The sequence below is a fragment of the Phascolarctos cinereus genome, unplaced genomic scaffold, assembly GCF_003287225.1.
Source record: "Phascolarctos cinereus isolate Bilbo 61053 unplaced genomic scaffold, phaCin_HiC Scaffold_4;HRSCAF=312, whole genome shotgun sequence".
In the NCBI taxonomy this organism is placed as follows: Eukaryota; Metazoa; Chordata; class Mammalia; order Diprotodontia; family Phascolarctidae; genus Phascolarctos; species Phascolarctos cinereus.
The window spans coordinates 717,869,092-717,895,581 of record NW_027555847.1 but is presented as its reverse complement, the minus strand read 5'-3'; the positions used below and the strand labels follow the sequence as shown (position 1 = coordinate 717,895,581).

Below are 26,490 nucleotides of genomic sequence, written 5' to 3'. Positions count from 1 at the left end.
TACCACCCCCTTAGCGCAGGCCCTCATCACCTCACATCTGGACTATCACAATAGTCTACTGGGGGACCTGCCTGCCTCCAGTTTCTCCCTACTGCAGTCCATCCTCCACTCAGCCACTAAAGTGATTTTCTAAAAGTGCAGATCCAACCATGTCACAATCACCATCCCCCAACTGAATAAACACCAGTGGCTCCCAATCATCAAATGCACAATCCTCTGCATGGTGTTCAAAGCCCTTCACAACCTAGACCTCTTACATCTTTTCCAGTCTTCTTACACCTTACCTTCCCCCCATATACTCTTTGACCAAATGACACTGGCTGCCTTGTTGTTCCATGAAGAAGACCCTCCATCCCTCCATCTCACCAGCCCCAGGAATTCTCCTGGCTGTGCCTCATCTCTGGAACACTTTCGCTGCTCATCTCCACCTTCTGGCAACTCTGGCTCCTTTCAAGTCCCAGCTAAAATCCTACCTTCTACAAGAAGCCTTTCTAGTTCTCTCTTAATTCTAGTGTCTTCCCTCTGGTATTTACTCCCTATTTATCCTATATATAGTCTGTCTGCATATGTCTGTTTGCCTGTTATCCACCCCATTAGACTGTGTGAGCTCCTGGAGGGCAGGGACTAGCCTTTCTCTTTGTATCCCCAGCACTTAGCACAGTGCCTGGTACACAGTAGGTGCTAAATAAATACTCACTGACTGACAGACTACCCCCCCCCGAAAGCCTATTCCATTTTGGATCGCTCTACTCACAGCAAGCTTAGATTTGCCTATTCTACCCACTGCTCCTAGCTCGTGCCCTCTGAGGACAAAGAACTTGAGAACAGCTACCACATCACGCTCCCCCTTAGCCTTTTCTTCTTCAGCTAAGTACTGCCAATCCCTACAGTTGGTCCTCACATGGAATGGAGTCGAAGACTTTGAGCACTCTAGTTGCCTAACCCTAGAAATGCTTGAAATGAAAATATCTGAGACTAAGAACTGATATCTCAAACTCTATTTCTTAAAATTCCGATACTAAACAAATACAAAAATAAAACATGGGTTAAAATCCCCCCAAAAAAAACTACTTGTATTTGAATTTTTTAAAAAAATAATCAATTTTTATTTAGTTATTTATTAGTATTCTTTTTTGAAACTTCGTGTTCCAAAGACTCTCCCTCTCTCCAGCCCCTCCCTCCACCCATGGAGAAAGCAAGCAACTTGATATCAATTATACATGTGAAGTCATACAAAACATATTTCCATATTAACTATGCTGCAAAAAAAAAAAGCAAGAAAAATAAAGTGAAAAAAGTATGCTTCAATCTGTACTCAAGAGTTCATAAGTTCTGTCTCTGGAGGTGAATAGCATTTTTCATCATGAGTCCTTTGGAACTGTCTTAGATAATTGTATTGATTACAGCAGCTAAGCCTATCACAGTTAATCATCGCTACAATGTTGCTATTACTGTGTACAATGTATTCCTGGTTCTGTTCACTTCACTTTGTATCAATTCATACAAGTCTTCCCAAAAAACCAATAAATCTTTTTTTTTTGCATATGATGGGTTTATTATTGTTATTTTAAATTAATAATTTATCAATTTCCATTTCTATATCTTTTTTAAATAAATTTATTTATTTTTAGTTTTCAACATTTCCTTCCACAAGATTTTGAATTCCATATTTTCACCCCATCTTGCCCCTCTCCCCACCCCAAGATGGCATGCATTCTGAATACCCCTTCCCCTAGTCTGACCTCCCTTCCATCCCCCCCCTTCTCTTATCCCCTTCCCCTTCTATTTTCCTGTAGGGCAGGATAGATTTCTGTACCTCATTTCCTGTATTTCTTATTTCCCAGTTGCATGTGGAAACATTTTTTTTAAACATGTGTTTTAAAAACTTTGGGTTCCAAATTTTCTCCCTTTCTCCCACCCCCCCCCCACTGAAAAGGCAAAGCAAGTCAATGCAGGCCATCCATGTGCAGAAAAACCAATAAATCTTCACAAGATAGCAGCAGTTTGTACAATCTCCTTCTGAATCCGCGTAGTTACAGCTCTGTGGGACATGTTTTCAAGAACACATTAAAAGCCTATTCAATTTTCTAAAACCCTATTAATTTATAGAATCACAGGAGTTGAACAAGACTCCAAAAGCCTTCTAGGTTAGTCTACAGCTGAGTAATCTCTAGCAATACAGTACACACTAACCTCTTAAGCCTGACTATTCTAGTACTCTACAACTCTAAAAGGATTACAGGATTAAAAAAAAACGGAGACTAGATAAAAACACATTAGTTTACATTAATATAAGAACATAATTATTATGGCATGGTGTGGTGGTTGTCCTTCGTTCTCGAAGAGGACCAAAATGACATCTCTATGTTTGAGTCAAGTTACAGGGTGTCCGACTGCAGCTGATCAGACCAATATGTGCTCAGAAGGCTCTACCACACGTCGGGCACAAACAGCCCAGATGAACATTTGGGGTGGATTCTCTAAATCTGCACATCTCACATTTCTTTTGAGCTATTCTCACATGATTATTATATTGTAACACTGTAATGCAAATAAGACTGAATAGTGTGAGAGCACAAAGAAATCTGGAAAAATTCTTTATGAAATAATGCAGAGCAATAACGCAGAACTAAAGAGCCTGGAGAAGCCTCGGAGGGAGTGACTAAACATCGTTCTGATCCGTCATGGGTTAAAATTAATTTTACATGTCAAGAATTATTAAGCCAAAGGAATTAGTTATGCGGGAGTACAACGATAATTTTTAATAAAATATTTAATTAAAATGAATAATAGACTCTAGCCTCCTTATTACCATCATGGATCTTTCTAATGCCCTCTGTGACAAATGCAACTCTGATTCTTGCCCGCTCACTGGTACTCAAGAGCTGCAGTCATACAGCGCCACAAGGAGGCCTGGGCAATAAAACAATGAGATCGAGCAGAGGCTCCGCACTTTCAAGGATCCCAGAGATGTTGTTAAAAAGAAGACCAGAGAAGCTATTGGTAAAAAATATTTACTGCTGTTTTATTTGTAATAGTGAAAAACTAGCAACAAGTGATATGTCCAACTATTGGGGAAACAGCTGAATAACTGTGGGATACTCATATAACAGAACATTACTACATCGTAAAAGATAACCGAGAAGCTGACAAAGAAATAGAGAGAGACATTCAAAGCAACTTACAATGAAGAAAACAGAATGAAAATACACATTGACTACAACTATATTAAAATAATAGCAGCAAAACTTTATAAGTATATAGAAAAGAGATCAGAAAGTAACAATTATTATTAGTTTGTTAAAATTTACAAAGGTTTCTTTTATCATGATGTAATCAGATTGAATTTTATAACTTTATTTAGTTTTTATTCCTCATTTAATAATCCATAGGTTTATAATAGAATGATTAAATAAAAATAAAACAAAAAGAATTCATTTTAGATTCATTCTTTAGAAGGTTAAGTATCCTAACAGGCATCTTAAGCCTAATTTAAATGTATTTTTAAGTCTTTCCCTTCATTTAGGCTATATCATCACGTTTCATATATCTCCTCTGATCAAAAGCTGATTGTATAATTATGACAAAGTGGTGATTTCACTCTGCAGAACAGGAATTTTGCAGTACCTTCTACATTGTTGACATTTAATAATTATCAAATAATCATGAATGTTTGGATTACTAAGAATAAGTCTGGATATAGCTATAAATAAGCAATAATCTATTCCAGGCAGCCAGAAGCAAGGCCAGACTTCAAACACCTAACAGTCCATTGAAACTGGGAAAGAAATGCAAAACCTAATGAAATATTATTTCACTGACTAATTATTTTTGCTCTGGGCATTTTAAAAATAGTACTTTGCATTTAAAAGTGCCTTTCTTCAAAGAGCTCACACTAGACATACTTTATTTTTCTCATGCAAATGAGCCCAGGCTCCAAGGCCTAAAAGTAAACAGAAAGTGTCCTACAAAGACACTGTTAAACCTCAAAGTTGGGTTGTGTTTTTTCCCTTCCCTTCTTTATCTTTTAGCTAAGTTTCACGGTGAGGTACGTTGATGAGAACACTAATGACAAATTAATTCACTAAATTTATAATAAATGTCTACTGTGTAGGGGGGAGATGAGTCAGAGTTCTTACCTTTCTAGAGTTTATGATTCACAAAGGAAAAAACAAAACACACAAGACAATAATAATAAAATAAAGACCCTAGGGACAAGAGCTAGGGATAAAGAAAAGCTTTAGAGAGGACCAGGTATATGAACTAGGTAGGATTTCAACAGTCAGAGATGAGGGAGCAAGGTGTTCTAGGCAACTAGAATGCATGGAGGATGCATGCTGAACAATGTGGAGATGAATCTGAGCTGAGGAAGAACATGGTGTAGGCAGAGAGGCAACACGAGATTTATGGTCAAAAGGACCCTGAACTTGGGAGTCCAGAGGGCTGGGTCTGAATCCACTTTCCACACCTACAAGCTATAACACCACGGACAAATAGTTTAACTTCTCTGGGCCTTAGAGACTTCTCACCTGTAAAATAGAAGAGATGAGAAATCCAGCGCCTTCTTCACAGAGCTGTTGGAGGAAAGGAGATAACGCGCTTAAAATGCTTTATCAACCTGCCGTAGGGAGCTAAGATGTCAGAGCATCAGGCAGCAGTGCGATAAGCTCCAGGTACTGGGTCATAGCTTCAGAGTAGAATGCGGGAGGAGACCTGCACCCAAGGCTGGCAATCTATGGTGGTGAGGCCCTAGGCTGAGAGAACAAGCTCAGAAGCAAACAGCCACAGTGTAACTCTGACCCCAGGGGCAGAACAGGGTCTCAGGACCAACTCCCAGTCCAATCTAAAGCCTGCAGAGGAATACCCAGGGCAGGAATCCTAGGCCAAAGGGGAGCCTGCAGCTCTGTTCCCCAGAACCAGCAGGGCTTCCCAGCTGGCTGATAATGGCTGAGGCCAGCAGCAGTCCACTGTTGCTGACCAAACCCAGATCAGGAACTTGCAGAGCTCAGACCGGGGAGGAAACCTCAGACTTGGCCCTGGATCAGACCACTTCAGGAACATGAAAGCTTGCAGATCCCCAGCCTGAACTGATCTTCAGACCCACACTCGATACGCCAAGAAAGCAGTGACAGGGACCTGGCCAGACCTTCCTTCCAGGAGTACAGCAGAGCCCAGCCCTAACAGCAAGTCTGAAGTCAGGAAAGAGGCTAGAAGAATGAGCAAACAAAAAAAGAATTCCACTATAAAAAGCTATTATGGTGACAGGGATGCTCAAGGCACAAATCCAGAAAGAGAGAATGATTTCAAACACCTCCAAACAAAATCTCAATGAAAAACATAGCGTGGACACAAATTTAACTAGAATTCCTGCAAGAGACGAAATGAGTTTAAAAAAGAAAAGAACTAAAAATGCTTTTGTCAGTAAAATCAGACTGCTAGATGAAATATTTGGAAGAGAAATAAGAACTATGGAAGAACAAACTAGAAAGAGAATCAGTAGCTTGGCACAAGAGGTATAAAACACTAAGCAAGCAACAAACTCTCTGAAAATTAGGATGGCTCAAATAGAAGCTGACTCCTTAAGACAACAAGAAATATTAAAGCCAAGTCAAAAGACTGAAGAAAAAAAAATAGAAGAAAATGTAAGGTGTTAATAGCAAAAACAACTGACCTGAAGAACGGATCAAGGAGAAGAAAATCTAAAGATCTTTGGACTATCTGAACACCACGACCAAGAAAGGATTCTAGACATAATTTTCCAAGAAATTTCAAAAGAAAAACTTCCGAGACCTCTTAGAACCAGAGGGCAAAGTAGAAACAGAAAGAATCCATTGGTCACCTCCTGAAAAAAACACTCAAATGAAAACTCCCAAGAACATTAGAGTCAAAATCCAGAGTTTCTACATTAAAAAAAAAATACCGCAGACAACCAGAAAGAAAGAATTCAAGCACCAAGGCCCCACAGTCAAGATGACGCACGATCCACTAAATAGCCACTAGCAAGGAGCCACTAAGCTCCCATGAAGGAGCAGAGAACTTGGAATATGATGTTCCAGAAGGCAAAGGATACAGGCTTACAGCCAAGAATAACTTACCCAGCAAAGGCTGAGTGTAATGCTACAGGGGAAACCACGGACCTTTAATGAAAGAGAGGACTTCCAAGCATTCCTGGTGAAAAGATGGGAGCTGGGTAGAAACTCCGAAGTTCAAACAGAGGAGTGAAGAGAAACATAAAAAGGCAAGCCCAATGTAAAGGACTAACCAAGGACTGACTGCTTGAATTCAAGTGTGGGGAAATGATGGCTGCTATTTGGATGCTATCATCATCAGGGGTCACAGAGGGAGTCTAATCAGATAAAGTCTGGATGCGGTTCTGTTGTCTCTTGGGAAGAGGAATACACAATGCAGGGAAAAGAAAGGAAGGTTAAGGAAAATCATGTCACAAATGCAAGGTGCAGAAGCAAACATCTATCCAAACAAGGCGGAGGGGGCAGGGGAGACTGACTGACACTCGAAGCTCACTCTCACCTGAACTGGTCAAAGGAAGGAAGAATACACACATACAGTACAGAAATACATTTAATTCAACAGGGAAAACAGGAGGGAAAAGGGAGAAGAGAGAAGGAGGAATTAGAGATAGAGAGGACAGACTAAAGGAGGAATTAGTCACAAGTAAAACAAACTCTAAGGATATACAAAAATATTTATAGCTGTTTCAGAGGTGGCAAAAAATGGCATTTTGAAGGGGTACCATCAACTGGGGAAGGGCTGAACAAGTTGTGGCATATAAATGTGTTGAGAGAAACGATGAAGGGGATGGTTTCAAAAGACCTGAGAAGACTTATAAGAACTGATGCAGAGTGAAGCGAACAGAACCAGGAGAACAATTTATACAATGACAACAGTAAGATGAAGAGAAACAACTCTGAAAGAATTCGGAACTCTGATCATTGTAATGATCAATTACAACTCTGGAGGACTAACAACAAAACATGCTACCCACCTTCTGATAGAGAGATGAATGGCTCAGAGGGCTGAATGAGACATATTTATTTAGACAGGGCCAGTGCAGAAACTTACTTTGCTTAGCTATGAAAGTTGGTAATAGGGGTTTTGTTCTTCCTTCATTCTTGTTTGGGGCGGGTGAGGGAAGCAGGAGGAAGCTTGCAGCAGATTCTTTTTGATTATGTGCACACACGTATGCACATACATATGTGTGTGTGCATCTAAATTTAAAAACAAACAAATCAGCCTTAAGTATTAGCTAGCACTATTACTGTGGAGGGCGAAAGAGTTTAGATCTCATTCTGAAGGTCAGAGAAATTGTTTCCAGGGTTTTTGAGCGTGGGAAAGACATTATTAGTAACAAAACTAAACATTCAAACATATCAATCAGAATAAAATCTCATGGAATTAAAACTTTTTTGAACATTCTCCAATATCAACTTCCTACTTGTAAGGAAGGTGAATTTTAGTGTGTGTAAGGCGGATTTTTTGTTATTCTTTCTTAGAGTGTTCTTCCCAGGATCCATAGCAATAACATTCTCTACTTCCCAGGTATTAGATATGAATTCTCACAATCATGGTTGAAAACAGCACAGTTGTGGTAGACAGAGGGATGAAGTGATGTAAAATCATGACGCTACTGCTGGCAATGTGCATTCTTTGTCTGTTACCCTATAAAGCAAGTGGGCACTGGTCAGTGACTGGGGACCCCCATAGGGGTGAACGTGCAGGCTGAATGCTGTGCGTGCCTCACTGAGGTGGTACTTAGAGGAGAGCACAAGTTGTGCTGGTCTTGATCAACCTCATCAACACGAGGGGTAACTGCCCCCCCCTCACGCTGGCCTCTGTGAGAAGGGTTGTAGGGAATGCTGTAGGACTTAATACTCCCATTATCAGGAAACTCCCTTTGAGAAGACTAGACTAGAATAAAGTAAGCCTATTTAACTACTTATTATGACTCCATTCCTGTCTTCCTGTCTCACCGGATCAAAAGCAAACCTGCTAGTGAGAGAGGTGCTAGAAGCCCTCTTGTGTCTCTTTCCTAAGAAATGGCTTGGTTGACGTGTTTATTTGTCCAACACAACTTCTCAAGACCAAAAAGTCTTCAAAGATTCATTAAACCTCCTAACATGGCCAGGACGCCGTACCTCGTCACACAGTGCTAACTGACAATCCTCGCAGATCTAGATTCATTAAACCTCCTAACACGGCCAGGACGCCGTACCTCGTCACACAGTACTAACTGACAATCCTCGCAGATCTAGATTCATTAAACCTCCTAACACGGCCAGGACGCCGTACCTCATCACACAGTGCTAACTCACAATAATCACATATCTAGAGCTAAGGGGGCTTACCCATGTGGCAGCGTAGGAATTTGGGCCAGGGTCTCCAGCTTCTTCCCACAGTACTATACATTGCCACCTCACAATCTTGGGAAAAGGAGCAATTACCCTGATTTTGTGGTCTTGTATACTGAATATGGCTTTGAATAGGCAAAACACTGATTCACAATCTGAACCCAGCTACGAAGGGCACATACACAGGAGTCAGTGAATGATGGGAACTGTTTAAGCTGATCCGGCTGATTCTTCTTTTCTAGCTCTGCCCGTGAGCATGGCACCCGGAATAAACTCAACTTAGTGGGAAGGATGAGAAAAGACACCAGTTCTGAAAAAGCAAAAAAGAGTTGGATTTAGGCACTGATAGGAATGGTTCTGTCCATCCTCCCTTCAAGGACAGCCAGTTGGCACAGTGGATAGAGTGCTGGGCCTGGAGTCAGGAGGACCTGAGTCCATATTTGGTCTCAGACACTTAGTAGCTGTGTGACCCTGGGCAAGTCACTTCACCCTGTTCGCCTCAGTTCCTCATCTATAAAAAGAGCTGGAGAAGGAAATGCCAAACCAGTCTGGTATCTTTGCCAAAAAAAACCCAAATGGGGTCACAGAGTACGACATGATTGAACAACAACATCCCCTCCTTTTCCTTATTAGAAAAGCCCTTTAAAAAAAAGAATAACAACAAAAAGTAAAAAATTCTTGTCTCTGATGACCGAAACACAAGACCTGAGTGTTCAAAGTGCCAGGAGAACCAAAGGTTCACAGTATCTGTTGGTCAATCAATCCACAAACACTTTTTAAGAGCCTTCGACAGTGTAAGGAACAAGTATTGGGGAAGGGGCTCAACCTAGTCTGCTACACTGTGGGGAGTGCTTTTTGCCTTCCTTTGCATCTCAGCGTGTGGCACAGTGCCTGGCACATAGGAGGCACTTAATCAATGCTCACTTGTTACCTGGGGAAACAAAACTGAAACAGACCCTTTCTGCCCTCCAGAAGCTTACCTTACTCTCTAGAGTTTGGCAACTGATTGACTTGGGGCGGGGGGGAGGAAGGAGACTGAAGAGCTGAGACTATCTCAGAAACTGCACACCTGAGTGGGGGGGGTATGGATGGAGGAGGAGATAAGCATTTATATAGCACCTCTTAGGTGCCAGGCACGGTGCTAAGCACTTCTTTTTTACAAATACTATCTCATTTGATCTTCACAACAATCCAGGGAGGTTAGGTGTTGTTATTATTCCTTTTACAGTTGGAGAAACTGAGGCAGACCAAGGTGAAGTGACTTGTCCAGGGTCACACAGCTAGTAAGTATCTGAGGCTGGATTTGAACTCAAGTCCCCCTGACTCCAGTACTCCACTCATTGCACCACCTAGATATCTCATCTAGCTGACAAGAAGGATGGTGATGACACAGAACAGAAATATATGGAGAAGTTGGAAAAGGGGGATAATGTTGAAGCCCCCAAGGAAAGGGAATCCAGTATCTCCCAAGGCAACCTAGTCCACTTTTGGAAAGCTCTCACCATTAGAAAGTTTTTCCCAACATCAAGTCTATTGAGTTCTTTGCAACTCCAGCTCCCCGCCGCCCATGCCTGCTTCTGTCCTCCGGTGCAAGCAGAGCAAGCCTCTTCCCTCTTCCATATGACAGCCCTTCAAATACCTGAAGAAAACTAGAATGCTGCCCCCCCCCAACAAGTCTTTTCTTTTTCCGAGCTAAACATCCCTAGTCTCTCCAACCAATTCTCAAAATGGCCCAGATTCTAGGCCTTAGCTCTTCTAGCTGCCCTCCTGGAGACAGTCAATTCAATTCAAGGAGCAGCTGTCACATGTTCTTGAGGTAAGAGAGAGCAAAAGACAAAATGAAAAGCAGCGGCAAGACCTTATGTTCTCCTCCTTACAAAGATACCCTGCCGTGAAAGCCACCGCTTACCAATACATTTAGATATTAATGTGATCATGAATGTACATTAACCCGTATACGTGAGGGAACTTGGGCTAAGCTGCAGTTTAAATGAAGACACCCACAGCACCGCCCTTCCCCACCACAGAGAGAATCAAACGAGGGAATGTGTGTCCAGGGCTTTCTGTACAGGCCTCCAGCACGAGGTGGGATGGGGGTGATGACAGCCCTCACCTAGATGTTCTTACGAAAGTCTGGAATCACTCCAGGTTTGCTCTGAGCACAATGGGCCCTCCTAGGACACTCCAGAATTCTTGTCTCTCTTGCCTAAGATCACCTAGCACCACAGCAGCTTTCCGTGACCACACTGTTAACTAACGTTGGGTCTAGACTCCCCTGACATGCCCACATCTTTTCCAATCACATCAGGGCCTCTAGCTCAGCTGGTGCATCACCCATGTTCTGTACATCCGTGGACAGACATCAAAGACCATTAGCTTTATCATTCAATCCTTTCTTAGATTTGTTTGGCCACTGTCTATTTTGGATGTCTCAGCCGAAATTCTTCCCATACTGTAGCTGCTCTCCATGGTATCTAGCCTAGGGAATATAAATGTAAAGAGGCAGGCCCCCCCCCTTCAATTTGAAGCCCCTTCGATTAGATTTGTAAGACTTCAGGTAAATAAATTCTGACTAGCCTAAGTTACAAATGAAACAATATTTGTAAAGCGTTTAGCACAGTGACTGGCACGCAGTAGGTACGTACAAATGCTCGTTCCTTCCCCTCCACTCCATCCCTGGCCTGGCTCTGTTACTTCTCAATTTTAACATGTGGTCTATATCCTTTGACCAGATATCTTCTGGGTAATGATTTCTGGTCTCATATTTCTTTCAGTTGTCTGTATATCTTGGACATCAAACCCTTATCCAATAAATTTGATACACGGATCTTTTTTTCTCAGTCAGCCACTTCCCTTCTTCTCCTAAGTGCATTAATTTTGTTGGCACAAAACCTTTTCAATTTCACACAATCAAACTTACCTATTTTATCTTCCATCTTTGCCTCTAACCTTTCTTTGGCCAAGAATTCATCTCCTACCCACATCTACGAAAGGCACATGATCTCCTCTTCTAATTGTTTAATGGTATAATCTTTAATATTCAGACTGTATAGCCATTTTGAATTTATTGTGGAGTTAGGCTAGGTACAAGATATTGGTCTAAATCTAATTCCTGACAGACCGCTTTCTAGTTTTCCCAGCAATTTTTATCAAACAGGGAGTTCATCCCTAAGTAATTTATGTTTTGGGATTTCTCAAACACTGCATTACCGGTTTCATTATTTCTGATTCTCCATTGTCTACTTTGCTATTTCTAACTCATATCAAATTATTTTGTTGACTGATGTTTCATAATATAGTTTGAGGTCTACAGGTGTTATTCCCCATTCGTTCCTGCCTTTTTTCATCAATTAACATTAAACAAATAATAAGAGAAATGCATGGTTTTACCTCACATCCAGCAAATAGGCAAAGATGACAAAAGATAGGGATAGTCAGTGTTAGAGGAAGTGTCAAAAGACAACCACACTAATGCATTGTTGGTAGAACTATGAATTAGTACAACCATTCTGGAAAGTAATTTGAAATTATGCTAATAATGTGGTTAAAATGTCCATACCCTTCGGCCCACAGTTTACACTACTAGGCACATAACCCAAGGAGATCAATGGCACAAAGAAAGGCTCCATAAACGCCAAAATATTTTATAGCAGCACTTTTTGTGATAGCGAAAAAAAGAAACAAAGCAGATACTGACTGATTAGGGAATTGCTAAACAAACTGTACTACATGAATGAAATAGAATATTACTATTATAAGTAGACACAGAAGCACGGAAAGACTTATGGGAACTGATGCAAAGTGCAGTAAGCAGAAAAAGGAAAATACACAGTCTTCAACAACATGAACGAAAAGAACCACAACCACAAAACAATCAGCAAGGAACGCTGCCAAGTTACCAAAAAGAAGCTTGGACCCGAAGAAGAGATGGACGAAGACTCTTTCCCCGCCTCCTCTGAAGGGCTGGGGGGCATCCACAAGCATGAGACACTGGATATAACATATCACATTATTTCAATGTCTTCATTTTTTTTCCTCTTCTTCCTCTTCCTCTTCTTTTGTAAAAATTCTTGGTATAAAGGGTGACTCTCTATGAGGAGGCAGGGAGAAATCCAGGCAATGTAAAAACAAAATATATCAACAAAAATCTATTTTTTGAAAAAGACATGGGGGCAGTTAGGTGGCGCAGTGGATGGAGCCCTGGCCCTAAGTCAGGAGGACCTGAGTTCAAATCCGGCCTCAGACCAAACACTTGACACTTACTAGCTGTGTGACCCTGGGCAAGTCACTTAACCCCAATTGCCTTAAAAAAAAGAAAAAGAAAAAGAAGTGGTCCAGAAAACCAAGTCCCATTCTCAAATCCATCTTCTTCGTCAGCCATTCATCCTTCCATCTGCTTTTCTCCTCTGCAACTTTTGCTTCTGATAAGCAACAGTGATGAAAATACCAACTCTGGTGGTTAGGTCTTTTTTTTGGCCGTGCTCTCTCTGTACTCCCTGGCACCATCATGTGCAGGTAGACAGACTTGGCTGCCTTTCACATTCCAAGGCTTGTTCACACACCCTGTGTAGGGTCACCAGACAGCTGCCTGCCTCAGTGTCCTTCAGCAAAGACTCACCATTCTCCACTCCTCTGACCCTTACCAGGTAATCTCTCTCCCCACAGCACTCACTTCATTGCTCTTCAGAGCAAGCGTCTTGGCTCCCTCCTCTTCAGCAATGGTTCCAAGTGGTCTTTCCTCCTGCCAATCGCCAGGCACAGGGTCAAGATTCACCTCTTCAGGTAATGAATCTGCCTCTTTAGAACCTTTTAATTTAGTTTCAAGGAGGCAAAACTGGAATGGGTGGCCCTGCATTCCTTTTCACTGGAATTCAAGAAAAAGCTGTTAAAAATGTTAGAGGGGATTTCTGCTCAGGTGTAAGTTGGCCCAGAGGACCTCTTAGGTCCCTTCCAACTCTGATATTCTGTGGTTCCAACAGATCCTCACAATAATCCTTTGACATGAGCTAGGAGTTTTAGTTCCATTTTACAGGTGAGAAAATTGAGGCTTATCTGTAAAATGGGGATAATAATAAGTGCTGTGGTTCCACTGCCATTAGCTGATAGAGATGGGGCCTGGGTGACCTTTTTTTAGGCTCTTTGTCCAGTGTTCTCTCTACCAGTACATCAACTATCCAAGGTAAAGCTGGCAGGCCACCATCCACAAAATCTTTACGGAGCCAATACTGAAGTCTAAAGTGAGTGACTATTGAGAAAAAAAAAGTATTGAAAGTGAGAAAAAAAAAAAGACGATCTGAGTTTCTGAGAAAATGATGTGCTCCATCTCTGCCTAGTGGTCCTGAAGAGGGCTATGTTGCATGTGCTCCCTTGGGCTGGAGAAAAGGGATTCAAGGTTTTTCCCTGAAAAAGGAATGTATCATTCTTCTTATTAATAAATCTACCAATGTTCTAGAACACGACGATTTGTCATCTAAATTAGCCAAGGCACAGACAGAAGGGAGGAACATATCATCCCCCTCTAACACTCCAGAAAGGCTGAATGACCAGCTGGTTAAGAAGATAGGAAAGCCGAAGAAAACTCAAGTTTCTAAAACTCTTCAAACAAAGACCTTCAAAAGCTTTTAACTTGTGAAGCCAAAAATAAGCAAGCCCCAGAAATGTTCTTGGAGGAGAATGCACAACAACTGTGATATGACAAGCTGAAGTGGAACGTGAAGTGTGACGAGTGGAGATCAAGACAACGGAAAGTGGAAAGAGAAGTCTGCAGAGCAGAGCGGTCAGGATGGGAAGGAATCACACAGGCCAAAAATCAGAAAAGGACCTCAGCCTACACACAGCATGAGCCAGTGACCACTGCCTCAGAACCCCTCTGCTCAGCACAAAACGGTCTGGAGGCCAAAGGCACAAAGTCCTCCCAGACACGTTTGTAAGAGCTCTTTTTGTTGCAGAAAAGACCTAGAAACAAAGGAGACATCAATCAACTGAGAAGCGAGTGAACAAATGGAAAGCATGAATGTGAGGGAATATTCATTACTGGGCTACAAGGAATAAACATGAGGAATTCCAAAAAAGGGGGGGGCGAGTATATATGGTCAGACTCAGTTAATGTGTGGGTCTAGTTCTACTGAACTGCTTTTTCTCTTCCTCTTTAAAAAGTTATTACAAGAAATTCAAGGTTCATTGCATAGAATTTGGAAATGAAGGTCACGTGAAAACCAAAGAGCAATAAAAATTTTAGATTTTTGAAAAAAGAGCATAGGCAGCCTCTTGTTATATTCCACATTGGTCAGACCCTCACTAAGAACTAAGACGGACAGATAAGTTGAAAAGACACGGATACTTTGGAGAAAAAGGCCAGAAAAGTTAAGGAAGATAATAAAGAATCAGAAAATGCTGTAATCCTACCTTTTTCTCCTTCTCGTACCCCCTGTGTTCCCAATGTAAGGCCTCATCACTTCACTTGGTACCAGGGCTTTAATAGGGCCTCCACATATCTAATCTCTTTACCCCTTCTAACCAATTTGCACATCCACTCCTGCCAAACCAATCTAATACACAGGTCTGATCCCATTACTTCACTGCTCGAAAATCTGCAGGGGCTCCCCATTCGGTAACAATGTTCAAATTCTTTATCTGCCAGACTGTGCAAGGTATTCAAAAATCTCGTATCATATATTATATCACACACATATTATATAGGTCTCTTACCAATTCTACGAGACTGTAAGCTCCTGAGCAAGACAGGCTGTGTTTCATTTCTCTTTCTATCCCCTCCAAGGCACCTAGCCCAATGTACTGTGTATCCATCTATCTAGAGTAGAAATTCAATAGTCTGTTGAATTAATGACTATCAGGACCCTTCCTGAAGTCCCAGGGCTTAGTAAAGTGCCTGGCACATAGGAGGTGCCTAATAAATGTTTGCTGATTGATTAAAGTTGATACTCCATTCACCTGAACCAGCTACAGCCACATTTCCCACACAGACCCAAGCTGTTAAGACTGTTTCCTATCTAGGCTACATGGAAGAGAATGAAGGGCAGACAAACTCTGGCCTAGGCTCCCTTAGACTGCTCTGGGTGCTCATGCAATTCCTTTGAATAACACAGCCCTCCAGACTCCTAAGCATGGCCTGCCCTCATCTCTGAATCCTGATGCCTTCCTTTTTTGTGACTGACACCTAGACCCACTCCCCTCCACATACTCTGCCCTCCGGGCTGCTCCTCCACCCCCCAATTCCAGGCATCTTCACTGGCTGTCCCCCAAACTCCTCTCTCTCTCTCCTCACCTCTGCCGCCTGGCTTCCTTAAGTCTCAGCAACAATTGCAACTTCTACCAGAAGCCTTTCCCAATAACCCTCATGCTGCTGCCTTCCCTCTGCTGATTACTTCAATTCATATGTGTGTGTGGATGTATGTGTGTGGACGGACAGATGGAAAGATAGACAGATGATGGCCAGAGAGACAGACAGATAGCTTGTTTGTCTACAGTCATTCTCGTGGTGTCTCTCCCCATCAGACCACGAGCTCCTTGGGGGCAGGAACTGGTTTCTGTCTTCCTCTGTAGCCTCTTCGATTAGCACTCTGCCTGGCACAGAGCAGGCACTCCCTACCTGACTGACCTCGGCTGTGACATCCTCATTCTTCTTCTTGAAGTAAAATGGAAATGGAAGGGAAAGAGGGGAAAGGAGAGAAAGAAGAGGCCTTGCAGAATCTCCTCATCTTTCAATTATCCTGTTGGCAAACGTAAGACAACACAAGTGTAGAACACGACAAATACCATCCGACAGAATCCACAACAGTGCTTGGTTTTGCTGAAATGTTATGTTTTTCTTTCTTTTTAAATACCATTATAAGAGAAAGCTCACTGGGTAAGGAGAGAAAGGTACTTTCACAAATGAATGTGTGAGAGTAACTATCAATAAAAATAAATGTTTTAAAAATTGAAAATGCTCTTTAGATCCTACAGGCCTCAGAGTGATTAATATTTCAGTCACAGCAATTCTCAAGTTGTTCTCTATTAAGACAGAAGGGCTGCAATCTGTGTTGTTGAAGGGAATAATTCCCATGAATTCGTGAAGCAAATGGCACATACGACCAATTGAGCAGACGCTGGCTGCCCGTCACAAAAGCCCAGAGAAAGCTGAGTGTAACTCTCATCAAAACTGTCAAACAGAATGTCGTCAATAGAGACTTCCAGTACCAAGATCTAAAAGGCCACCAACTCTCTCAGTTCCCACGGCCACGTTCGCACCTGGATTGCTGCAGCAGCCTTCCAGCTGGCGCTGCCTCCGATGTCTCCTCCCCCTCCACTCCCCTCCCACGCTAAACTGATTTTCCTCCAGCCCAGATCTAACCACATCATTCCCCAAGCCCACCGGCTCCTTGCTTCCTCTAGAATGAAATAACAACTGCTGTGTTTGGCAATTAGAATTCGCCACACTGTTGACTGGCCGTGACTCATCTTCACCCACTTAATAAATGCTCTCTCTATCAGTCCTCACCCTTTCCTCCTTGTTTCTGTCTGTGTTTATCGGGGCCCACTACCAGGACATACAAGGGCTTCACGGAACCAAACGAGCCAGCTGATGCCAAAAGCAGTGGATGCTTTAGCTGGGCAAACCTACAGGAAGGCCTCACCAAATGGCTTATCGAGAGGTGCCTCAGAGAGCAGAGGAAAAGGGCAGCATCCATCCCCTAAATGAGCCAGCAACTGACACCTCCAAAATAAAGGCGGCCCACCAAATCCTCCCTCCAACACACACACACACACACACACACAACACACCCCAACAAAGAGGGAAAGGCAAGAACAAGGAAGGCATGTTAGGCGTATAACCGCAGCTGTGCCTGGAGGATCTCCTGGCCTTTGGGCCGTGGCAAGGGAAAGGACTCCACAATCATATCACAGGAGGCCACTCCTAGAACTAGTATAGCTTCACACCAACCTCTGACTAGCTTGGGACCCTGGGTCCTTCTTCACTCCATGCACAAAGCAGAAACTACAGCGATGTTGTCCATTTGAGAGAAGAAGAACAGGGTTCAAATCCTGGCTATGTGACTCTGGGAAAGTCCTATCACTTCTCAGGGCACCAAGTTCTTCATCTGTAAAATGAGGGGTTGGGCTAGATGACTTCTAGGGTCCGTTCCAACCTAAATCTCTAACCCCAGGATCAAAGCAGCTCTAGGAGGCTGAAGAGGACCAGGGCCGAGGCCCTCCTCCTCTGAGTTCACCTTCCACTCACTTGGAATATACCCCGTCTGCACAGTTACTGCCATCCACGTCTCCACCACTACAAGGGCAGAAGCTGTTTTTGCCTTTCTGTGTAGCCTCCAGGGTCAGCACAGTGCTTAATAAATTCGAGGTGACTGACAGCCTCATAGGGCAAGAGGGAACAGGCAGGGAGGTGCCAGGGAGTATTAAGACAAATGCTGCTGACATCCACCTCTGGACCATATGTATCTTCCTTTCCCCAGCTCTATTTCCTTTCTTCCTTCTCAGCCAAAGCCTAAAGCCAAGCTTGCCAAAGGTATCCATGGGGTAGAACTTAGAACAAAGCAATTTCAAAGAAAATCACTGCCCTCCTGGAAGGTAGTTGACAACAGTCCTACAAGAATGCTTTTTGAATTTTGCAATTAAACTCCTCATTGAAAACACCAGAATTTTGTACCAGAAAGACCATGAGATCTGGAAGGTTGAGGTTCAAATCCTGGCTTTGCCACTTACTAGCTATGCCCCTGTGAACCAGGCACTTCAACCTCCTGACACTCCTTTAACTTAAGTTACTCATTAACACTTGGAATTCCCGGAGTCCTGGATGATTCTGCCCATTTACAAAATGTCTCCTGTGCAGGTGTGATCTGTGGCATCTGCTTTGGGATGGAATGCCCACCCACCCTGCCAAAGCAGGCTTTTGCCTACAACAGAACAAGCAGTTTGGGAATCTCTTAAAACTCAATTTGGAGAATTCTCAAAAGTTGGCTGTTTCTTGATTAATTATTATAGAAAAAATCTGAAGAAGGGCCATTCCCATTTACTGGCAAAATTATGGGCAGCACCTTATTTCTCAAAATGACTAATACCAAAATAACAACTCTTTCAAACATAAAATTTCTCCAAAGCAGCAAGCTAAGTGTGCAAAGTGACTCAAGGAAGAACAGGAGGCTGGGGAAAGTGGAAGGGCTGGTCCCTAATTCTCTTCAGTAAAAGTATGAACTTGTGAGCTTCGAGTCATCCGAACGTTATGAAATCTAATCCTTCTTAGAAAGCCACCTCAATGTAACCTCAGCTAGCTGAGAATTCCTTCTGCCCAAAGTCCATCTGCCGATGATGTCACTGAATTACCCTCTTGCTCTGGGAATTCACAGCAAGCAAAAAGTCACCCGGCTTCAGAGCACCCTCTGTTATCACACATCACCCAGCCGCTTTCAAAGTGACATTCACCACTGCTTTGCAAACACATATTTCCACCAGAAATCTCAGGATGAGACAACTTGTGAAGCCACAGAAGCTCACTTTCTGTCTAATTCATGGGCTCTGAATCTTTTTTAAAGTTCTGGACTTCTCTGGCAGACCCTCCTCAGAATCCTATTTTCAAATGCACCAAATACAATACACAGGATTACAAAGGAAACCCATCCTATTGAAATAAAAGTGCAACTCTCCTGGCCAAGTTCACGGACTCCTAGAAAACTACCTACAGATGTCAAGTGAAGAATCTTGGACTCAATGAAATCTACTACTGTTTTTGGTTTTTTGCTTTTAGACAATTGGGGTTAAGTGACTTGCCCAGGGTCACACAGCTAGTAAGTATCAAGTGTTTGATGTGAGGCTGGATTTGAACTCAGGTCCTCCTGACTTCAGTGCCCGTGCTCTATCCACTGCACCACCTAGCTGCCCCCTAAAACATTGTTTAAAGAACATTCTGCTCATAGAATTAAAAAACTGTAAGAGCCTCTGGAGGTCATTCGATCCAGCGTGGAGGTGGGCCATGAAGGTCCTCCCTAACGACCCCTATAAGTAGATTCCTAGCCACAGAGAAGGAAATCATTATCTCTGGAAACAGCCCATTCGTGCCTTTCCAAGAGTTCTTGAACTGGAACTGAGTCACAATGGGCTTCCTTCACGTGCCTCTCACCAGCTTTTACTCTGCCTTCTGGAGGCTTCTACAAGACAATCATTGACTATCTGAAGATAACTTCCAAGTTTCCACACAGGACAGTTTTGCGGCCCCTCGCCCTCCCAGCTGGATCTCTTCTGCCCCAAACGCCCAGATGTGGAGGTTATCCTGCTGAGTCACTCTGAGAAACCAGGTGCCGCACAGGACTTGCTAGCCAATGGGAATGGCTCTTCTCGGTCCTTCCTAATATCTCTGTGTCTGTTTCTATAATTGATGATATTTTCTTTCCACTTTCAGGTGTCAACCGTGTTTGTGGGAGAGCACAATGACAAAGATCAAATATTACAAGGAGTGGAAGTGGATTCACTGAAGGAGACTGCACCCCGGCCACCAAGTAAATGGTTTTCCAGTGTATAGAGGGCCAAAAAACTTAGCGCTCTGGGGCCAAATCTGCTGGGCCTGTCTTAGCTAGGCTGGGCCTCAGGAGGGAGACAGACAGACAGCCATTCCATCCCCAGGCTCATACCTAACACAGCCTGCACATCCCTGGAATAGGCCAGAGAACCACTGATTACCTCCAATCAATCAATCAATCTATAAACATTCATTCAGTTCCTATTACATTCCCAGCACTGGGGATACAAAAAAAGCAAAAGACAGTTGAGCTGACAATCTAACTGGGGGGGTGAACAACATGCAAACAAATATATGCAAAGCAAGCCATACAGAGGACAAATAGGAAATAATTAACAGAGGAAGGCCCAAGAATTAAGGTCGGGGTAAGGAAGGCTTCCTGTAGAAGAAGAAGTCTTAGCTGGGACTTTTAATGAAGCCAGGCAGGTCTGTGGGCTGAGTGGAGAAGGGAGAACTTTCTGCACTATGAACAGGACTTTAGTAGAAGGAAAACAAAAGTTTAATTTGAAAAAACCCCCCTTTCTTTTATCTCAGTCCAACTCTAGGCTAAGACTTCTCACCACACTTTGAAAATCAAGTTTTCATGATTATGATCAATGAACATACATTGACTGCAACATGGAAAGTGCCATGTTAGACAATTGCTGGAGAGACAAAGACCTAGACAATACTTTCAAAGAGTCAAATTTTTTTCCCAAAATGCTTCGCCTAAATAATTTCTGACAAATGAGATGCATGATATCATTTTCTTTCGTTCAACATCCCATCTCCAAGATATGAACTACAAAGGAAAATTTCCTCCTGAGATACTGCCCAACCTGCCCTCTTGGATGCAGCTGCTGGGGGTGCTGCCTGCCTCCAATCCCCTCCAATCCGTCCTCCATTCGGACACCAGAATGATCTTCCTGAAGCACAGATGCCACCATGTCACCCCCGACTCACTATACTCCAGAGGCTCCCCATCAACTCCAGGACCAAATACAAAGTGCTCTCTTTGGCATTCAGAGCCCTCCACAACCTGGTCCCACCCTCCTAGAGTCCTCCCAGCTATGCAGGGACCCCACAACACTCCAGCTCCCAAATCCAAACATTTCACTGGCTGCCTCCCATCCCTAGAATGCTCTCCCTCCACATCTCAGACTCTTCGAGCATCCTTGTCCCAGCTAAAATGTCATCCTCTCTAAGAAGCCTTTCTGGATCACCTGCTGTCTGCCATCAGGGGATTATCTCCAATTTACCCCAGTCCACAGCTTGTTTGCAGCACAGTTGTCTGCATGTGTCTCCCCCATTAGACTGGGAGCTCCTGGAGGGCAGGGCCTCTTTTGCCTTTCTTTGCATCCCCCATGCTTGGCACAGTGCCTGGCACACAGTAGGTACTCAATAAATGTCTGCTGACTTGACTGCCAGCTTCTCCCAGGACACAGTAATGAACAGGCCCGTTAACATGAGTTTCCAAATTCAGAGTTCACCTACGGAAAAAGTGCACCTTCGCAGGATCACAATGAGACACTGAAGATCACACACAAGGCTGGTACCCTTGTAAAGTTTGTAGTCTCTTCCCTCGACCTTTGCAAAGACTACTGGGTCTAGGCCATTAGACCCACTCCATTAAAAGCTGGTTCCCTATTTCCAAGTCAGAGCCAAACAATCTTCTTTCACACTACAAAAAAAAATACATATTGCTAACAATAATAATTGCCAATTTATATTGTGCTATGTGCCAAGCATTGTGCTAAGAACTGTTCACAAATACTATCTCATTCAGTCTTCACAACAACCCTGGGAGGTAGGTACTACTAGCATTATTAGGTGGCAGTGAGGGGACACGCCGCACTGAGTGCTGGGTCTGGAGGCACAAAGACCTAAGTTCAAAGCCAGCCTCCTACATTCAGGAGCTGTTCGATCCAAGGCAAGTCACTTCCCTCTGTTTGCCTCAGTTTCCTCACGTGTAAAAGGAAGGGCTTGGACCAGACCACCACTAAGGCCTCTTCCAGCTCCACAGAGCAGTATCGCACAGCAGAAAGAGCCCTGACTTTGGGAATCAGAAGACCTGGGTTCCAGTTCCAGTTCTGACACTTACTGGCTCTGTGACTATGGACAAGCCATGCCCCTTACTGTAAAGTGGGGGGAGAGGGGCTAGACTAGGTGGCCTCTAGGTGGAGGTGTCAGGAGGCAAAGTGGTCCTGACACCTGGACTCCCACCATGCCTGACCCTGCAGGCATCTAGCTCAACAGCACAAAGTGAGGAGGACCCAATCCGCCCAGGAGGGTGTGTGCAAAGCGCCTGGACGACCTAAAAGCTCCCCAAGGGTGTCATTATTACATTCTTTCATTCCCCAAGCCACCCTGACTGAGCTAGCGAAACACCTCCCTCCCCACCCCTTCAGGGCCTCCCAGGCCTTTCTGGATGCTTCACTCCACACACTCTCTGGGCAACCAGCAAGACCCAGAACAGGATGCACCATCCCGGCCCTCTCCTGCCTCTCTCTCTCTTTACAGAGGAGGAAACTGAGGCCCAGAAAGGCCAAGCGCCTTGCCCCAGGTCACACGGGTAACAAGCAGTAGAGTCCGCTCCTCTGCTCCCCAAACCAGGGCTCTCTTCACCACGGGGCAGCTCTCTTTCCCCCAGAGGAGCAATCCCCATCCTTGGAGGTCTGAAAGCAGAGGTGGCCTGGCCACTTACCAGGGACGCTACAATGTGGCCGCTTGTCATGTATGGGACAGTCTGGGTGTCACCGAGGTTCTAGGCAACTCTCCCAATACCTCACATTTCCTTATCTGTGGATCTCATGGAATGAATGTTAGCTCCAGGAGGCCAGGCGCTGTTCAGCGATCCAGGGGAGCAAGGCAGCAGAAGCTCAGATCTATCGCTCTTTCCAATCCACCAGGCTGCCTGCCACACATACCTACACCAGTGTGCACATAATGTGGACACATTCACAGTACATCTATACACACATCTATACTTATTTTACACATGTACTTGCATGTGGATATACACGTATACATACATGGGCAGCGAGGTGGCACGGTGGAGAGAGCACCAGGACTGAATCTACAAGACTCCTCTTCCTGAGTTCAAACCTAGCCTCAAACACTTCCTAGCTGTGTGACCCTGGGCAAGTCACTTCACTCTGTTTGCCTCAGTTTCCTCATCTGTAAAGTGATCTGGAGAAGGAAATGGCAAACCGCTCCAGGATCTCTGCCAAGAAAACCCCAAATGGGGTCATGAAGAGACTGAAATGACTTAACAATAACAATATACTTACATAAACGTATACACACTGATGTACTTATAGATACATGTTCATACGTATGTATATACACCCACGTATGATTATATATGCTTATACTGTGTATACATACCAACATACACATATACTTACATGTGTGCAAATAGACACGCACAATATACACATATACTTAGGTACCACGTGTATCTACACTTATGGGGGTACAGGGGTCTGTGTGTGTATTTGCCCAAATCAACCACCTGAGTTGGGACACTTAGGGAGGCTGGCACTTCACTGACAGGGGCTCCGGGGACGCATCCCATCTGACAGAAGGGCATGTCACAGCGGACAAGAAGCCAGCGGGTCCCTAAGTCAACAAGGCCGGGCTCCAAGTGCTGCCTGGGGCAGAGGAGCCCCTCTCGGCCCGGATCGATCCACGGATCGCCTTATTGATCCTCGTGGTTCAGACCAAAACAACCAGCACCCAGTACTAAGAGTGATTTCACAACCACCCCTCGGGGCAGGGGCTGCTACTGCCCCCATTGCACAGATGAGGAAGCCGAGTGCCTCGCCCCAGGACGGCGGCACAAACTCCTTGTGGTTTCCGTGGCCAAGGAGCCACAACAGCCGGGTCCGAGGGTCCCACCTCGAGTTCAGGGGAGCCCCTTACAGGGCCCCCCGCAGCCCAGGCACAGAGCGGGTGCCTGGCTGCCCTGGGTGCCCGTCTTACAGACGGGCAGGTAGGGCTGCCCAGGACGGCCCGGCGGGGGGCTGGAGGGGGTCCGGACCGCCAGGCCCCCCCCCCCGCCGCGCAGGGCACCTTATCTAGGGACACGTGGCCAGCGCCCCCACGTCCCGCCCCCTGGCGGGCGGGGCTCTCGCTAGGGCGGTGTACACAAGAGGCGCTCAATCAGTGCTTGTTGACTGACTGACGGACGGATTACCTCGCAGTTGAACTCCATCTCCGCGTCCATAGTGACAATGCGCACGGTGAACGTCTTGGGCTGCTTCCTCTTGAGGGAGCTGAAGCTCATGCGGGACGCGATGGCCCCGGCCATGGCGAGCCCCCGGCCCCGGCCCCTGCCCAGCTCGGGACGGCCCCCCGCCTGGCCCGGGCCCGGCTCAGCCCACAGGCCGCCCAGGCCTCAGGGCCGCCAGGGCGCCTGCGCGGAGCCGGGAGGCCTCATGGCGCCTGCGCGGAGCCGCGCGGCCTCGGGGACCCGGACCCCGAACCCCGGGCCCAGGCCGGCCGCCCACCCCGCGGGCCCCCTCCGCGGTGGGCGGCGGCCGGAGACTGGTGCTCAGGCCCTCGGGAGGCCTTGAGGCTTCGCTACGTTCCGCTCCTGGCGCTTCCGTTCCGCCTCGGAGGAACCGAGGCCGAAGGGGCACGCGAGCGAGTGGAGGGGGCGCGCGCGCGCGCTCCCGGGAGCGCTCGGGCCCTGGCCCAGTCCGCTCGGGCGCGCGCCCTCCGCCCGCGGCCTCAGGCGCTGGCGGGCAACCGAGCCCCGCTCTTATTGGTCCGGCCTCCCCCTCTCCCGCCCCAGCCCGGCGGAGGCGGGGCTTCGCTGTTAGCTCCCGCCTCCTTGGAGAGGATCGACCAGTGGCAACTTGGGTCTCGCCGGCGCTTAAGACCGGACTCGGCGCTGAGTGGCCGAAGTGGCTGTCGCTCTGAGCGCCTTTGTTTCCCCGGGTTCCTCCTCCTCCTCCATCCAGAGCGCAGGAGAATGGCGAGGCGAGGCGTGGAGGGGGTGGAGCGTAGCAGTGACGTCACCGCATAGTACGGAGGGGCGTGGCATAGCGGAGAAAGCCTGTTCTGCAGGAGTTTCGGGTTCTTTCAATCCCGCTTTTGCACGGGTTATTCATTCCCGGTGGCAGACGTGCTCTCCTTCTCCATTTTCTCCTGCCAGGGTTTTACTTCCAAAACAGCCACCATTTAGGTAGCACCTCCATCATTACTGCTACTACTGCTGCTACTACTACTGCTGCTACTACCGCTGCTGCTGCTACTACTACTAGCATTTTTATAGCACTTTCAAGGGGTTTCCAGCTGGTATGGACAGTGAGCATCCTTGCTTTGCATCTGAACTTATTGGCAAAGAAAGAAGAGGAAGAGGAAGAAAATGATGATTTATATAACAGGTTACAAAGTGTTTCCAATCTGCTATCCCATTTGATGCTGATATCAGTCTTTGAGAGGGATACTATTATTATCCCCATTTTATAGACAAGAGAACCGAGGGTGGAAAAGGGTAAGTGATTTACCCAGAAGCGCGCCTCCAGTAACTGCCTGAGGAAGGATTCGAATTTAGATCTTCATGACTGGAAGTTGAGCACCGACTACATACCGCACCACGTAACTACCCAGAGGGTCAGCATGGGTGCCACCCCCTCTGAGAAGCCTCCCCTGCCCCTGCCCCTTTAATGTTCCTCTCTCAGTGGTTCTGTGTTGTACTGGTGAGTATGCATGTTGTGTTCACCTAGTAGAATGGAAGCTCCTCGAGGGTAGACTCTGTGTCTTGAGGACTTCCCCTGCTCATTGTGTCTTTGCGACCCCCGCACGGCGGCTGGAGGGTGCACTGGAATCGGGAAGACTTCCTGCGTTCAAATATGGCCTGAGACACTTACTAGCTGCGTGATGTGTGACCCTGGGCAAGTCACTTAACGCTGTTTGCCCCAGTTCCTCATCTGCAAAATGAGCTGGACGAGAAAATGCAAACCACTCCAAGTATCTTCGGCATGAAGACCCCAAGTGGGGTCATGGAGACATGACCGGAACAGTTCAACAGCAGCACTTAATATTTCTGTTGAATGAAATTGGAGTTTGGCTGTCAATAACTACGTGACTCTGGTCAAACCTTTTACCTCTTTTGAACCTCAGTTTTCTCATCTGTGGAATGGGGATACCAATCACGGCGTCATTTACTTCACAAAGTGGTTGTGAGTTGTGCTTTCCTGGGGAAGGCATCACAAGCAGAGGGATCCTCATACAAGCATGAGATTATCTGCGATTGTATTTTTGCCTCCACCCTCCTAATGGGTCTCCCTCTAGTCACTCCATACTCCACAAGTATTGGTCCTGAAGCACAGACCTGAGCACATAACTACCCTGTTCGAGAAGTTCCAGTGGCAGTTGCCGTTTCTTCTCCAGCCCATTTTACAGATGAGGAAACTGAGGCAAACAGGGTTAAGTGACTTACCCAGGGTCACACAGCTTGTAAGTGTCTGAGGCCAAACTGGAACTCAGGCCTTCCTGACTCCGGGCCCCTTACCCTATCCACTGTACCACCTAGATACTTATACACATACACACACACACACACACACACACACACACACACATCTTGTATGTAAATAATAATAA

The 26,490-nt window shown here is 45.4% G+C and overlaps 1 protein-coding gene across 8 annotated transcripts in view; it reads right to left on the bottom strand.

The window, feature by feature from the left end:
* NF2 (NF2, moesin-ezrin-radixin like (MERLIN) tumor suppressor) overlaps positions 1–24,575 on the bottom strand; it is a 128,270-nt gene extending 103,695 nt beyond the window's left edge. For 3 of the 8 annotated variants that reach the window (XM_078154403.1, XM_020996401.2, XM_020996402.2), the window contains exon 1: positions 24,074–24,575. In XM_078154403.1, coding sequence (XP_078010529.1) covers positions 24,074–24,187 — 114 coding nt within the window. In that variant the 5' untranslated portion in view covers positions 24,188–24,575. The remainder of the gene's footprint in view (positions 1–24,073) is intronic. The other 5 variants (XM_020996399.2, XM_020996397.2, XM_020996400.2 and 2 more) reach the window with 3 other exon arrangements.
* Positions 24,576–26,490: the final 1,915 nt, after the last annotated feature.